The sequence below is a fragment of the Diceros bicornis genome, chromosome 24 (assembly GCF_020826845.1).
Source record: "Diceros bicornis minor isolate mBicDic1 chromosome 24, mDicBic1.mat.cur, whole genome shotgun sequence".
Lineage (NCBI taxonomy): Eukaryota > Metazoa > Chordata > Mammalia > Perissodactyla > Rhinocerotidae > Diceros > Diceros bicornis.
The window spans coordinates 25001950-25017810 of NC_080763.1; the positions used below are offsets into that span (position 1 = coordinate 25001950).

Below are 15861 nucleotides of genomic sequence, written 5' to 3' on the forward strand. Positions count from 1 at the left end.
GTACAAATGCTACTCAAGCCCCCACCTGGCAAGCTCCCCACTGGCACCCCCACTGACCAGTTGGCCAGGAGCCGACCGCTGCGGGTCTCCCTTTTGCTCCCTCCTCTGTGCTGGGGCTCCAGGAAGCTGGGAACGGCAGGGCCAGCTTCCAAGCTAGAGCTTTGGGGTCAGGAGAGAGCCAAGGCCTGGACCACCCAGGGCCTCTCCCCTCCTCCCTTCCATTCCCACTCCTTCAGTACGGCCAGAACTGGGGGTGAGGATGTCCCCTAACGACTCCTTCATCCAGGCAGCCTGGGCTCCCCTTCAACTCTCTCTGGCCCATCATTCCCCTTCGAGTGACCTGCTCCGCTGACCACCAAGATGGCAGTGACCATTTTTCAGGGAGTGGGAGTCCGTGCATGGGGGCAGTGACAAGATGCCCCTGATGGCATGGATCTTGTTGTCTTGTTCACTGTATATCAGTGTCTGGAAGGGACTTGGCACATAGTTGGTGCTCAATAAATATATGTAGGATGCATGAATGAATGAACATGTGAGGGAGAAGTATGAGCCGGTGGAGCCATAACTACATTAGCCCTCTAGGGGGCGTGAAGGCAGGATCAAGGTTAAGTCCTCCCAGGCTGGCCTCAAGAACTCAGGGTGTCTTGTGGCAATGGTTGGGGACGCTGTAGAGTGTGGGCTTCAGCTCTGCTGCCTGCATGGATGGCAGACTGGCCCTGGGACCCAGTCAGGAGAGGGCACTTGTATTGGCCCAGCTCCCTCATATGCTTCAGAGATCTGGGCTTCTGGGTCCCAGAACACACAGCAGTGCCCCTAAACAGAGCCAGTCAGATAAGCGGGGCTGCTCTGGCAATTGCACTCCTGTATTCTGGTCTCCCCCATTCCGGCCTCAACTCTCCCAATCTCGCCCATCAGAGCTGAGCATGACCTTCCAGCTCTGCTCTCCTCACCACTGCCCCCACCTGCCCTGACACTGCTCCATCTCCCTGTCCTCAAATGCCAACCTCCTCAACTAGCATTAACACCCAGGGAGTCCTGCCTCTCCACAGACCCTCACTTTGGTGGCTGGGTAGGGTCTTGAAAGTTTGCATCATGGTTTTCAGACCCCCCTTGCCTGCCCCACCCTCCATGAGATCAAATAACTCACAGACCTCTCTGCAGATCTTGCCTCTGGACTTGGCGATCGTGAAGAAGAGTCTAGAATCTTGGGGTGGGAAGAGTTCTTCCCTTTCCTGATCCTGTGCAGAAATACTTTCCACAGCATGCCTGCCAGACGACTGCCTAGTCCGTGCTGCTGGAATACCTCCAGTTTTAGGGGCACTCACTACCTCGCCAGGCAGCCATTTAAATACAACATTAGCTGCTAGAATGTCCTTTATACAGGGCAAAATGAACCTATTTGCCTCTCTCATTCTCATTCCCCAAATATTCCAGTGCCCAACCCCTGTGTGACACTCTCTCCTCCCCTCCCCTAGGCATTCTTCCTCTATTTTCATAATTGCACTCCTCATTATCTTCCCCCCCGCACGTCCTTTTCTATACGGTTATGCAGTCACATGCCAATCTCATTGATCAGTATCTCCCCTTTCCTTCTCCCTTCTTCCTTGCCTTCCCAGCATCTAGCAAAGACCTGGAGGCTGGAGACCAAGGGAAAAGGCTGGAAGAGTGCGAAGGAAAGGAAGCATCCAGCCAGGTCCTGGACTGGGCTGGGGTGCCCAGCTGGGGCAGGGCAGACAGGGGACAGCAGTTAGAAATTCCAGGCCATTGACTGCTGTGTCCCAGAGAAGGGGCCTTGCAACTTGGGGGAATGGGCAGCAAGCTACCGAGTTCTTTTTCCCTCCCACTGCCCACAATTGCCCAGAGGGGACAACGACATGTACCCCTCCTTTCCCAATGTCCCTAGTAGTTGCTGGAGCTGACTTGGCTGCCTCTCAATTATGGTAATTTTAAACATTTTCTGCCAGCCTCCAGGTCCCGGGGAGCATCATACCAGCAGCAAGAATCCACTCCCCACTCCCAAGATGGGGCTCAGAGGAAGAACATTAGCAGATAGCAACGATGACAACAGACATGGGAAAGAGTGGACGAGGCAGGCAGAGGGGGAAGGCAGGGACCCCAACAGAAGAAACAAAAGCACAGGTCTCCTAACGGCAGCCACCTGGCTGGCTCGTGGGGAGCCTACAATGCCAGGGCAGTCATTTTTCCACCTTGTCATGATCCACCAGCCAACACTGTTCTCTATGTGTCACAGACCAGGGGTGGATGCTAGGACCTTACCAGCACGAGATTGTAGTGGGTCATGGGTGGAGACAAGGGTGCCATGGTCTGATGTTCAGGAGAAGTCAGGACACACACACAGAAATGATGGTAGTGCTTGCTACTTGTTCCACTGCTTCGAGTTCTCACCTCCAACATTGAACATGGGGACCAGCAGGCCCAGCAGCCACCTCTTCCCGAAGACCTCCTGCAAGTTCTTGCGCCAGGGCCGGGCCCTCACTGCCACCCCCTTCCGCACCTGGTGGCGGGTCTGCCCCCGGAGGATCAACAGCAGCTGGTGGCAGCAGAAGCCAGCGCAGGCCAGGCCGATGGCAAACCAGAGGTAGAGCATGAGGATGACGAACATTTCAGAACCTAGGACAGCTCCTGCAGGAGGTGGGGAAACACCAGAATCACTTTACACCCAGGCCGCGTACAGAACTGCGATCCAGGCAGGCGCTTTCCGCTAGGAAGGGAGGGAGATTAATGAAATTGGAGCTACGTTTTGTAGCAATCTCAGTGCTGCGGTGAGGGAGAGGAAAGATAAACTAGTTGCCCTAACTTTTCCTTAGTGCTGATGGCTCCTGAGGTGAGAGGGGACAACCGGGGACGTGAGAGAGAAGGGAAGGAAGCTTTGCCAGGCAGCTCCCAGATGCTAATATTTCCTTAGGGTGAGAGATGCCCGTCTCCCTCTGCCTTCTCTTTCTAGGCTGGAAACAGAAGGAGTTTTTCTCAGGAGTAGAGAGGGTGAGCTGAGGACCCGAGACAGAGAGCCAACGCCTGGGCAGCTGTCTAGACTGCAGCACCTTATCCCTGTGGAGCTGGGAGCACTAGCTGGGAGGACTCGGGAAAGTGACAGCATGATGGAGAATAGGGCCTAGTCATCAAGAAGGATAAGTCACGAGCTCAGGCTCAAGGGCAGTGCAGAGCGCCGACTTAGAGAATAATTCAGTCATTAATGTTAACAAGAAGACCGTGTGGCCACCAGAACATTCAGCCAGACCTGTCTTGTCAGTCAGAGCTTCCTAAGGCTGGGAGAGGCCCCCAAGGTCATCAGTCCAGCCCCCTGCCTCGAGCAGGACCTCCCCTTAACTCTTCTAAGCCAGCACTCTGTTACTGGTTTTAAATATCCACTGAGTAAGAGATCCCACACTTCTTCAGAGTTGGGGTAGTCAGTCCATGCTAGGTTTGAATCTCCCAGTTCCGTGGACTTACACAAGTTTCTTAACCTCTCTGAGTTGCAGTTTGCTCATCTGTAAAATGGGTATAATAATAATGATTCCATAGGATTGCATGATTCAAGGAAATTATATGTGAAGTGGCCAGCACTCTGGGTCACACTTATTGCAGTGCTCCCTGCCAGGTGTCATTCACAGATGAGGAGACTAGGGCCAAAAAGGGCTCAAGTTTAACTCCTAAGACCATCAAGCTTTCTCCTTCTCCTTCCCAGGGCTTGGAGTCCTGGCTGGGCTGCCACTCAGTCAGCTGTGGTAGTGACAGCCACCTTGACCTGCCCAGTGGCCAGAGCAGTGGGCCCAGGAGAGAACTCAAAAGCTTTCCTCAGCCCCTGTCTCCCTGGGGCAAGCACACCACCACCTACTCCAGCGAGGTGAGGGTATCTGCTCCAGAGACCCCACCTTCCAACCTATTCGACCTCTGTAAATCTCAACCATATCCTGCCCTTTTCCCACTGTCCCCTGGCCCTAGCCCTCCTCTTCCCTGGTCTCCCAAGTCTCCAATTTCCAGACCCCTAAAGGGCTGGACTTTTAAAACGTGTCCATTCCAAGCAGTGGTGGACTCAGCAGCCAGGAGGATGTGGACCTGATTCAGGTCTGCTCATTAGCAGCCTCCTCTTGCCCTCAACCCTAGGAGCTTTGAGAGCAGGTTTCTCTGTGCAAAGTTGGAGATGAATAAGTCCAGCTGCCCAGGGGATGGAAAGCTCGCTCCAGCTGGCATTGAGAACAGCCCCTCCGCTGGCATGGGACAGCAGCGGGACAGGGCTCACGTTGGGCTGTGCCATCCCTCTGACCCACTTCTCCCTTGTCAGCACAGGTTAGCTCAGGCAGCCATGTACAGGATGAAAGATCCTGGTCCCATGGTGCCCTCTGGGCTCAAGGAATGCTGACAGGCAAAGACGGCCCTCGAGCTGGGACGCGAGAACATCAGAGCCATCAGGCTCAGGCCTGCCTTGCAATTCAGCCCCAGGGACAAGATTGGGCTGGCGGAAGCTGTTTTCCACAGGCTTTTTTCTGGCACTAAATCAAGGCATGCGGAAGAGACCTGTGGCCTTTTCCTGGCCCCATGCAGCAGCTACAAAAGGCTATTCTGGGGACTTGCTTTCTCTCGAAGTGTTTCAAGCTGCCTCAGCTCCTCTGAACTATTTAATAATAGTTCTGCTTCTTTTAGAAAATCACAGAATTTTCCTAAAGGGCCTGAAAGGTCACACCATATCCCATATCTCCGCCCCGGCTTCCCACCAATCATCTATAACACTTTCGACAGATCATCACCCAGCGTTTTTAATACATCTCCAGGGACAAGAAGCTCCTTCCCTTCCAAACTGGCTCATTCATCAAGAAGCAGCCCCCAAGAGGCAGTGTGTTAGTGGAAAGAGCATGACCCAGCAGCCTTCAGTACAAATCTTGGGTTGAAATCATACCAGCTGTGTGGTTTTGAAGCAACTTGACCTTGCTGAATCTTAGTTCCTGAGCCTTTAAGATGCATATGAGAATACCTACTTCACAGACACGTAGTGAGGATTGGAGAAAATAAGGCCGGCACAGTGGGCAGCACATCATAGGTGCTCAACAAACACAGTCCCCTCTCCCTTCTGCTGGGCTTTCTGGTGGCACCCACCGCACCAGTGTACTTATCCAAATGCCATGACACAGGTCAGATGGTGTCATCTCCATTTCTCAGATGAGAAGAATGAGGCTCAGAGAGGTGACACAATCTGTACAGTCCCACGAAGCCAAAAGAAAGGACAACTTCTAAAATCTATCTGGCCAGTCTCCTACCTCTTTGTCATCCACTGAGGGCCTGTGATCAGCAGCCACCTTCATGTTAGAAGACCCCTCCCACTTCTAGCCCACAGGGCCCACATCACAGCCATCCCCTGCTGTGGTGGTAGATCTGACTCAGGGAAAGTACCACAGCTGGGGACAGCTCAATCCGTGAAACAACTTGTCCCTTCTTCCCCCCTCCCGTCCACCTGTCCTCTGGAGCGGATGAGAGAGGGTGTGCCCTAAACTGTTTGGGTTGAGAATAGGGAGAGAAGAGAAAGGAAGGGAGAAGCTGAAGGGGTGTGGTGTATGTGTGGGGGAGGAGACAGAAGGGCTGGCAAGGGGAGAGATGAAAGGTTGGCAAAGGAGGGAGATGGGAGAGTTGGAGATTAGAAATCCTGGCCTCCTTTTCCTAGTGGGTATGGGGAGGAGGGAAAAGATGGTGGGACTCATCCTTCTGCTGGAACAGGGATCTGGGTCCCAAGGCACTGACTGGCTCTGTCCTCCCATCAGATCAAAGCAAGAGGCCCCTCTTCCTTTCTTGCCTGTCTCCCAAACCTGGCACATATGGACAGGCCTCAAGCCCAGGCTTATCTCAAATCAAACCATTTCAAGATCCTCCCTTTGGAACCATCCATTTTTATGTGATAAAGCTACTTGGAAAAGAAAGTGTAATCAGGCTCTCCTCATCCCTCCACCTGCCTGTGCTCACACTCCTCCCCCTAGCCCGCCCACTTACCCTCCCCCGTCCTGGTTATTTCGGTCCCAGCAGCCTCCTATGCCAGTGCCAGGATCCAGAAGGCCCAAGAGCTCTGCGTTCTGGGCCCAGCTCAGCCAGGCCTCCAGGAAGCCCCCATGGCTGTGTCCTTCCTGGGCCTCTGTGTTTCCATCGCCAAATGGCACAATAGTTCTACGCCTGTGAAGGACCGGGCTGCAGCCCCAACAAAGATCGAAATGATGGCTTCCCCCAGAGTGGAGCAGAATTTTTATGAACATCCAGCCCAGGCCCATCAAGACAACCTTGGGTTCTCAGTCGAAGGAGCTGCTCTCTGTCCCTGAATGGTCAATGGGTAAGGAACCACGCTGTATTCCCTGTGCTCCTGGGGGCTGTTTAAAGACTAGGGGGCAGGCCAGATGCTGCTACCAGTAGTCATAAAATCCTGGGCAAGCCATTTAATCCCATCAGAGCCTCAATTTCTTCCTCTGAGAAATGGAGATAATATCACACACACACATGCGTGCATGCTACCAACTGTAAGAACTAAGTTAGTAGGAGTTAAAGATGAGGGGAGGGATGGAGTGGAAGAAAACGATGTGGGGGCAAATTTCAAGGACAGGTAAAACGGTAACCGCCACCAGGAGCCAGGTCCCTCTGGGCCAGGCATCAGGAAGCTCTTCTTGGGGCACATTACATAAAGTACAGTCCTCACCAAGGTGCCCACTGAGTGCCAGTGTGAAGACCCACGTGCCTGGCTCCTGCAGGTGGAAGAGACTCCTGGGGGATCAGATCCTATAGCAGTCCCCCGGCTCTGTGTCTGAAGATGGAGCCACTAAATACGGCTGCATCTCCAACCAGGGTCCCCAACTCTGAGCCATCTGCGGGCTGGAGAACAGCCTGGTGGGCTCAGACACAGGGGGCAGGAGGGCAGGGTTTAGCCTTCTGCCGGGGCTGGCCTGGCACTCTGGTCAACCTTATTGTGGTTGGTTGGCAAGACCTTTGGAGGGAAAGTCCTTGGGGGGATGTGTGAGCAGGATTGGGGTCCAGGCAGAGGAAGGTCATAGCATGGGTGTACGTCACAGGCTGCATGGAGAGGTGGCCAGCCCCGCCTAACACAGAGCAGGTGTACTGTCTGGATCGCCACAATTCTATGACCAAATGGTCCATGGTGAGCAAGGAGATGATGATGAAAGAGGATGGGTGGGGGGAGGAAGGGAGGTTGCCAGATAAAATATAGCATGCCTAGTTAATTTGAATTTCAGACAGATAACAGTAAATTTTTTTAGTATAAGTATGTCCCATGCAATATTTAGGACATACTTATACTAAAAAGTTATGTATTGTTTATCTGGAATTACTATATAACCGGGCATCCTTTATTTTTATCTGCTACATCTGGCAAACTTGGAGTTGGAGTGGGGGAGTCAACCTGCCTGCCAAGGCCCACTCACCGGAGAAGAACTGGCTGATGGAGGTGGGAAGGAGCGTGAGGAAGGCCAGGGGGTGGGCGAAGGAGATGGAAAGGACGGCGGAGATGTAGGCCACGCCGGCCACCATGGAGTAGAGGCAGGCAAGGGAGGTGTAGAGGCAGAACAGGACGAAGTTGCGCATGTTCCTGCTGCCGATGCAGTTGCCGGTGAAGAAACAGTGATGGTCGTGCCTCAGGGTGACTCTGGCGCACACTCGGCAGAAGTGGGTGCTGGGCGGGGGACATGGAGCCCTCTTGGCCGAGGCCCCCTGGCAGGCGTCCAGGTCGTCCGGGGAGTTCTGGACGACCAGGACGTAATTGCCCAGGGCGTTGGTTGAGAGGAACAGGAAGAGCGCCCCGTGGAGCAGCGCGGGCGAGAAGAGCCGGGCTGCCGCGGGGTCCTCGCGCATGCTGGGCAGGAAGAGGAAGAGCTGCAGCGCGAAGGTCACCAGGGAGATGCACAGGAAGTAGGCGGGGGCCACCACGTTGAGCAGCCTCAGGGCCAGCATCCTCGATTACATTCCTAAGGGCCCAGGGGAGAGGAAAGACTTACCGCCGTGTCCAGGGGGCGCCCTAGGGCGCTCCTCCGGCGCTGTCTCTCGGTCCCGCTCCACGCGAATCCGTGCTCCCCACCCCTGTTCCTCGGTTCACCCCTCCTCTCTTCCTTGATCTGGGACCAAGCAGGCGTGAGACCCCGAGACCGCAACGGCCCCTGGGGACCAGGCTCTACCTCCCGGTGCCTGCTCCCTGGGTTTTGAGCCACCTCGGTGCCCTGGCGCCCCGGGGTCAGGCACAAGGAGGGCGAAGTCCGGGCTTGTTCGAAGTCTGCAGTGGGGAACGAGGGGCTAGGGCTCCGTTCCTTTATGGCAGTGGAAACAAACCAGCTTTGGGATTTCTCCTTCAGATTCCCCAGGAGGAGAAAGCGGAGGATTTGGGGTGGGGGCAGAGAGAAATGACCACTGGAAGTCTGGCTTCACTTCCCCTTTCTTCGCCCCCTGCCCCCTCCCCCCCCCACATTTCGGGCGTACTCAGGGACCTCATCTGGTATCCCAGGCTCTTTGGAGGTTTGTGTGCTTGTGGGTCCGTGATGTGTGTATGTGTGTGTGTTGCGGGGGTTTCCTTTTGTGTGACTGTACGTGTAATCTGTGTGCGCCTGGGTATCTGTGTTTGTGTATGTGTATATCTGTGTGTACACACACGCAACCGCTGCCACTTGGCTTTTCTAAAAAAATCAATTAAAACAATCAATACATTCACACACGCGCTCAGGCACCGGATGGGGTGGGAGGGGGCAGCTGAAACACTTGTGTCAGCCGGTCCTGGTCAGCCCATCTCTCCGACGCTGGTTGCCCAGGCTATTTCTTTGCAAAGAGCGTTTTCATTTGAGGCGACAAAATTAAAATCCCCCCTTCGCGCCCGCCTACCGCCCCCCTGGAGCGAGAAACCCAAACAACCCCGATGGCGCCGAAACCGTTTAGATGCCAACAAGCCCGCCCTGGACGCAGGAGTGGGTGCTTGGCCAGCCTTTCGGCGGATCGACCCCCGCCGCTAGACGCAGCCCCCACCGCATCCCCACTCCACCCCGCCCCCCACAGCGCTGATGCCTGCCAGGCTTCCGCAGCCACCGGGAAATAGGATTCTGGCGCCCGAGAGAACTTTTCCAGGGGCTAATGAGTCTGTGAGCCCGAGGTGCAGAAAAGTTCTGGGAAGGAGGCTGCAACCAGGATGGGCGAATGCCACGAGGCCTCCGTCCGGGCTGTCCCGTCTCGACTGGGCGACTGATCACCTTGGAGTCCCCTTTGCGGGTGCCGGTGCCCCCGGGGACCCGCGGCCACCGTGGGGAGCGCGAGCCTCTCTCCGCAGCTGCGGCTCAGCGCAGGGCACGCCCGGGGGTGGTCGCTGGGGGCTCGGTACCGCCCCGGCCGTGCGCTTCCCGGGGCTGCGGCGGTGCTGCCCACCCCAGAGAGCCCTCGGCCCCGGGCTCCGGCGAAGCAAGTGTCTTCCCCACGCTGGTCGCCAGGGGGGCGCGGGAGCAGCCTCCAGATGCGCCGCGGCGCCTGGAAGGCGAAGGACATGGGCTCGGGGAGTGAGAGGCGCTCGGCGGGCAGCCGCAGCCCCGGCCCTGCGCCGGAGAAGGGGCAGCAGAGACCCCCCGAGCGACCCGGGACGCGGAGAGCTGTCCGTTCAGCACTGGCGCCGGCCTCGCCCGCGGCGGGGGGCGGCACAGCCGGAGCCCTAGGAGGCAGGCGGCGCCGCCGGCCGCCAGCTTCTTGGCCACCGCCTCCCGGACGCCCGGGAAGCCGCCCCCCGCGCCGCTGCCGCCGCATCGCCGCAGAGGGGTGGGGAAACGAACTCACCGAGCTCTGGCCGCGGACAAGAGGAGCCCTGGACGCCGGCTCTCACCCTCCCCGAGGCTGCAAAGTTGTGGGCTCGGCCCCGCTGGCTCGCAGCCTCCTCACGCTTCGCTTCGGGGACTGGGCAGGTAGCGGGGGTGTGGGGAGGAGGGAGCGGGCAGCTGCCGTCCTCCCACTTGGGCGCCAGCTAGTGGGGGCCAGGAGGCGGCGGGGATGGCAGCTGGGCACCCCCCCAACCCCGCCACCCCCCTCCCCTCCTGGGGGCGGCGCTCTGGCCACCCCTCTCGGTGTCGCGGACTTGCCTCCCCTCCCCTCATTCCCCAGGAGCGGGCTGGGGCGCCCTGCCTGACTTCAGCCACCAGTTCCAACTGTAGGATCTGGATTCGGCCCTAGTGTGGATGCTCTAGCCATCTTCTGCTCCTTCCTTCCCCGCTGTGGCTGACAACCCTCCCTGCTCTCTGCTCTCAGACCGAGGGAAGCCTGGGGGTTTGAGAGCCTAGCTTGCCACGGGCAACACCCATAAAGATCAGCGTCATTGTGCACAGAGGGGTTGAGAGCCCCGACTCTGGAGGCTGTCTGCCTGGGTCTGAATATCCAACGTTCACTGCTGTGTGATCTTCAGATTCCAGTTTCCTCATCTGTAAAACAGAGATGGGAGGATTATGTGACAATCTATGTAAAGCCCTTAAACAGGGCCTGCCCGTAGTAAGCGCTATTGGAGTATTAGTTCATAATTATTGGCACCATTAATTGAGCCCTTCCTATGTACCAGGCACTGTGCTAAGCCTTTAGCATAAGGCAGTTTTGTTAATCCTCTCAGCAGAAGCTTGATGATCCCCATCGCGTGGATGAGGAGGTTGAGGCAAAGAGGAGCTAAGTCACATGTCCAAGGTCATGCAGTGGGAAGTGACAGAGCCTGGATTTGAACAAATGCACCTGCTCTCAGCCTCGACACAACCCGCTGAGACCAGGGGGAGCTCTGATTTGGGAGATGGGAGGACAACAGAGGGTTTTATCCAGACACAGAGCTTGAACTAGGAGCTTCTGCCTGGAACCCCACCCCCACCTCCCTATTCCTATTTCCTTCCTCTTCCCTACCTCACTATTCTGAGGTGGGTACTGAGAGGTGCTAAGAGGGTGGGGACACTTGGCCAGTGTGTGTCGAATGGGGGTGGGGTGGAGCAGAGAGATCTTTAGAAACACTGCAGGAATATTGGTGACACCACTTCCTCTGTTTCCTGGGCTGTCATAACTCACCCACCTGCCCTGTTTCATTCTTCTGGATGAAGGCAAACATCATAAATAAATAACCGTTTATTGCTTTCTCAACTGGTTGATTAAAACAAGAGCAATCCCTTGAAATAAGGACCATATGCTTATCAGCTCAGCCTGTATTTTTGAATATGAACAAAACATATTTTGTTTTCTCTGTGTTTTATCAGCGTACATCAAAAGAAAAAGGGGGCCAGGAAACCTTTTCATGTTCTGAAAGGGTGTTGCATAGGAGCAAAAGAACCTGCTTGCCAGATGTTGGCCCCTGGGGAATCTGGTAGCCCTGTGAGTTCCAGTGGCCACAGGACAGACACAGGAAGCACAAATGGCCTTTTACCCTTTAGAGCTGTTTTGTGTCAAGATCATGGCTGTCTGGGCCCTTTTCACAAGCTCTGCCTGCCTTTCACACTGGCTTGGGAGGGAGGGAGCCTGGAGTGTTGGGTTTGGGCTGTATTGATTGAAGATCTCCATTCCCTAAATACCTTGAGAGTCGGGTGGTATTTCTAATTTTATTTGGCATATGGGTGTGTGGTGGGAAGGTGTGTGTCTGAATTTGTGTGTGCGTGAGGGGAGGGAAAGAGAGAGAGAGGGAAGCTAAAGGAATGTGGGAAGATGTCAGTGGGGGAAGGGAGTATTCAGCCAGGAAAGAGACAGAGATCTGGCCAGGGAAACGCAAATGGACAAGAAGAATTATTTATTTAGAAATACAGTTTATCAACAGAAAAGGACATTAAAGCTTCGGACCTAGAGTGAGTAGTTCTTCAGCCCCCCCCTCAGTGAATTGAATAAGAGGAAGTACAGCCAAATGTTATTTTGTTTTTCTAAATTGGTGCTTATCCCTGGCAAAATCAATAGGGAGGGCAATCTGAAAACTTCACTTTGATTCTGGCTCCATCGGAATTAAGCAGACTAAGAACGAACACTTGATTGCCACTTGCCAGCTGTGGGACCTTGAACCTTAACCTCTCTGCTCTCAGTATTCTCATCCATAAAATGGGATGAAGATGTTACCTGGTGGTGATGATGATCAAACGGGATAATGTAATTTAAGTGCCTCCATCTCGGCAGGAGGTTGGATAGTGTTAACTTCCTCCTATTTATCTTCTGGGCCCTTATCTTTATCCCTGAGAACATCTTATCTTTCCAACTAAAATGAGACCTCTTGTTCTATATTGGAAATACTTTGGAGTCTCCTCTGCATCTCCTCGGAGGATGATTTGCCTGGAAGAGACACTGAGTAAAGATGTATTGGCTGATGAGTTGATACTGGTCTCTCTCCGAGAGGAAAGCTGTGTCCCAAGGTCTTTGAAATGTCTGGTGAGGCCACATCCACCATTCATCTCGCATCCTGCCGCCACCCATCCCAACTGTGGTCTCATCCTCCATAAACAGCGTCAGAAAATAATTTATAAACCACTCTCTCCATTGCACTTGTCATATATTCTCGTAGTTAAGCTATGACTGTATCTGCAGGCATCCCAAGGGGGCAGGAACACAGACAGGCCTCTGATTGCTGCCGAGCGTTTTCCCAGAAAGATGTGCCATAAATCTTGCTATTTAGTGGTGTTATTTGAATAAAATTCCCTCCCAAGTGGCAATCTTTCCATTTTGCCTCAAAATGTTGTGTACAAAGAGAGGACCTCTATGCAGCGAGCCGCTTCTCCCTTGGGTGGGGAACCCCACACACGTATCCGTCTGGCCCTACAACTCCCCATGTGTTTGGGATGGAGAACATTCCAAGACACCAGGGGCCACACCTCAAGAGGCTATGGGGATTTTCCTTCATTCTCATGCTCTTATTTCAGAGCTTTTTCCTGGGCGCCCGCTGTCTCCGGCGTGAACACTGAAATGCATATAGCACTTTCTGTGCTGTGTTTTTTATTCTTGGATACATTTGATTTTTTCGCGTTAAGTCCACCTATACTTCTATAAGCATGTGACTTGTAATAAAGGGTTAATGAAGAGAAAAAAAAGATTCAGATTGATTTCAGATTGAGCAGGGTGGAGAGGGACTGGGGTCTCAAGGTTAGCTGGTGCCCTGAAATTAAGATTTTAGTAGACATCTTCAGACAGGTTGCTTTTTACTGCCGATAGCAAGTCATAGCCAGGGGCAACCACAAAGTGCTCCTCAAGTCTCACAAGGTTTAGTGAGACGCCCTCCCTGCCTGCGTGGATTTGAAAAACATGTAATCTTCATCTTAGCCAACCAAATGTATGCAAATTAGATTATCGCAGAATTTCTGTTTGGAGGTGGTAATTTACTTGGCCAACTACATCTTCCTTTTAACAACAACATTACTTTGATGGAATAAAGTGCTTTGCAGTTTGCAAAGTACATCCACAAAATTAAAATTTCATTCCCCGGGTCTCTTAACAGCCCTGCAAGCTAGCTGGGGCAAACATGATTAAACCCATTTTTCTTACGAGGAAACCGAGGTTCAGAGATTTGCTGCATGTTAATTTGCAAGCCTTGCCTATGTTCGACTTAAAGGGTGGTTTAACATGCAAAAATCTCATTGATCCTCAACTTTTCTGGAACACGTCACTTGCGTAAAGGAAGCAGGGATCTGACCTACTCCCTCAGGATAAAAGACCTGCATGATCTCTCTTTAGGTAAGATATTTATGTGAAATGACAAAAATAAAGTAACTGTGCAGCACGCCTAGCAGAGCACTCCACTGTTTGCGGTGCTGGAGAGTGTGTGTGTGGTGGGGACAGTGATGCTCATCAACCGAGCCCACATGTCAAGGCAGAAGCAGCAGGTCTGAATGTCACCCTCTGGGTGACAGGTGACACCAGCGGTCTCCTTGGTGATTGATGGATCAAGGTGGAAATCTTGGCTTGGCTTGGCAGAGCCTCCTTTGGAGTGTTCAGGCTGTGGAGAAACGAATGTGATCTTTTACCAATTAGCCCTGGTTTCCAGGGACAGCTCAGGCAGTCCTGGTAAGGATGTCTGTGCCTGTGGACCAGTGCGTGGCTTAGCGGAGGTGGTGGCAGCAAGATTAATTGGGCCTTTCTTCTCAAGGCATGCAGGAGGCAAATGGAGGGAGAAAGGGGGGCATGGAGGGAAAAGAGGAGGGAGGTAGAGGGCAGAAGGGAGAAGAGGGAAAAGAAGAGAGGAAAGAGAAGAAAAGGGGGGCTGAGAGAGTGCACACTCGTCTGTCTGACATAACCTCGCTTTATGTCTTCATGATGGAGGAGGCTGGGGAGGCGCAGGGGAGATCAGCTGTCTCTGCTGAGAGCCCTGATGCCAGGTGTCCAGGACAGGAGAGAATGAGGCAGAAGGCTGACATCTCAATTAGAGGAGGAGGGAGGGGTGACAGGAGAGCGAGGTCACTGCAGTGCCCTTGGCTGGTTGTAGGACTCTTGGATACATTGTTATGGTTGCAGAGCAGCAGGTGACCCAGACCTCACATCCCTGAACCCCTATGTCTCCAACTCCCCTGCTGCTCTAGCAGAGATGTACAGGGCCCAAGAGACAGGCTGTGTGGTGTGATGAAAAAAACACAAGCTTTTGCTGTGAGCTTTTGGTGTCTGCTGACTTGGGCTTGAATCCTTGTTTTCCCATTCACTTGCTGTGTGACCTTGAGCAAGTTCCTTAGCCTCTCTGAGCCTCAAATTCCGTGTCCATTCAATGGGGATTTTAGCTAACTTGCAGAGTTTGTTGTGAATTTTACATGGCAAGGATGCCAACTTAGCACCTGCCCTTTGTATGGAAATAGTCCACCAGCTACCAGCTACCACATAGCCCTGCTTGCTACGTAGCACTTACTGCCTCTATGATGATCTTGTTTATTTACTTGTTTATTGTCTCTTCCCATTTATTGTCTCTTCCCGTCTGGTATAAACCCTAAAGTCAGGAATTTACCGTCAGCTTTGTTTCTGTAGCTGAGACCCAGCACAGAGCCTGCTACACAGTGGGTGCTCAAAAACTTAGAATAAATAAGAAACAGTCTGGGGGGACAGATGGGCATGAGGGAACTACTCCGGGTGAGGAAATCTATGCCTTGATTATGGTGGTAGTTACACGACTATATGTTTGTCAAAACCTGTAGAACTGTATCCTCTACAAGGGTGGACATTACTGGATGTAAATTATACCTCAATATCTGACCTTTAAAACTAGGTTGGAGGGAACAATGGATAAGCAGAATTCAACTAAATAAAAATTCATGTTTACTGCCACCCGTTATGTGCCAGGCTGATGGGGGGCCAGGTGCCTTCGAACTGGTTGTTTCGTTTAATCCGTACAACAACCCTGCCTAATGCAAGTCTGACTTACCTATTTTGTAGAGGGGGAAGTGGAGGCTCAGAGTGGTTATGAGATTTGCCAAGATTGCAAAGCTTGCTGGCAGCAGAAATAAAACCCAGGTCACTTGGATCCCAATGGCCAAGCCTCACCCCACGTGGCTCCTTCCTAAACCCTCACACTGACTTAGAAATAAAGAGCCCGTTGTTCTTGTGGAGAGGCAACATGTTATGCTGGTGTTGATCTCTCACACTTCAGCATGAATTATCGAGTCAGAATCTCTTCTTGGTGAAACAGCGTGTGGAGAGAAGGGGCTTTTTACTGGAGCCGGGATGGAGGGGGATGGGGAGTGGAGTGGACGTGAAGAGGCCTGCGGTGGGGAAGAGAGTGTAGATGGGACTGGAGGATAAAAAGGAGCCAGAGGAGAGGGTCCAGAAGAGCAGGCAGAGGACAGGCTCTGGGATCGGATGACGTAGGTTCATGTAGATGTAGATTTCAGTTCCACCAGCCACTTGCTGTGTGACCTTGAGCAAATCAGTCAA

The 15861-nt window shown here is 53.4% G+C and overlaps 1 protein-coding gene across 1 annotated transcript; it reads right to left on the reverse strand.

Annotated features, from left to right (window-relative positions):
* Positions 1-666: 666 nt before the first annotated feature.
* ZDHHC22 (zinc finger DHHC-type palmitoyltransferase 22) lies at positions 667-9980 on the reverse strand. Its single transcript, XM_058567428.1, has 3 exons — positions 9802-9980; positions 7428-7967; positions 667-2643 (listed from the first exon to the last, which is right to left on the reverse strand). The coding sequence occupies exons 2-3, from the start codon at positions 7951-7953 to the stop codon at positions 2378-2380; spliced, it is 792 nt and encodes a 263-aa protein (XP_058423411.1). The 5' UTR covers positions 7954-7967; positions 9802-9980; the 3' UTR covers positions 667-2377.
* Between the last annotated feature and the right edge of the window lie 5881 nt (positions 9981-15861).

What these genes read in the sequence shown, in the direction of transcription:
- ZDHHC22 (XM_058567428.1), bottom strand. Translation starts at nt 7,953, where the DNA reads ATGCTGGCCCTGAGGCTGCTCAACGTGGTGGCCCCCGCCTACTTCCTG. An exon ending in CATCAGCCAGTTCTTCTCCG is followed by an intron (nt 2,644 to 7,427) that starts GTGAGTGGGCCT and finishes CACCTCCTGCAG; the next exon opens with GAGCTGTCCTAGGTTCTGAA.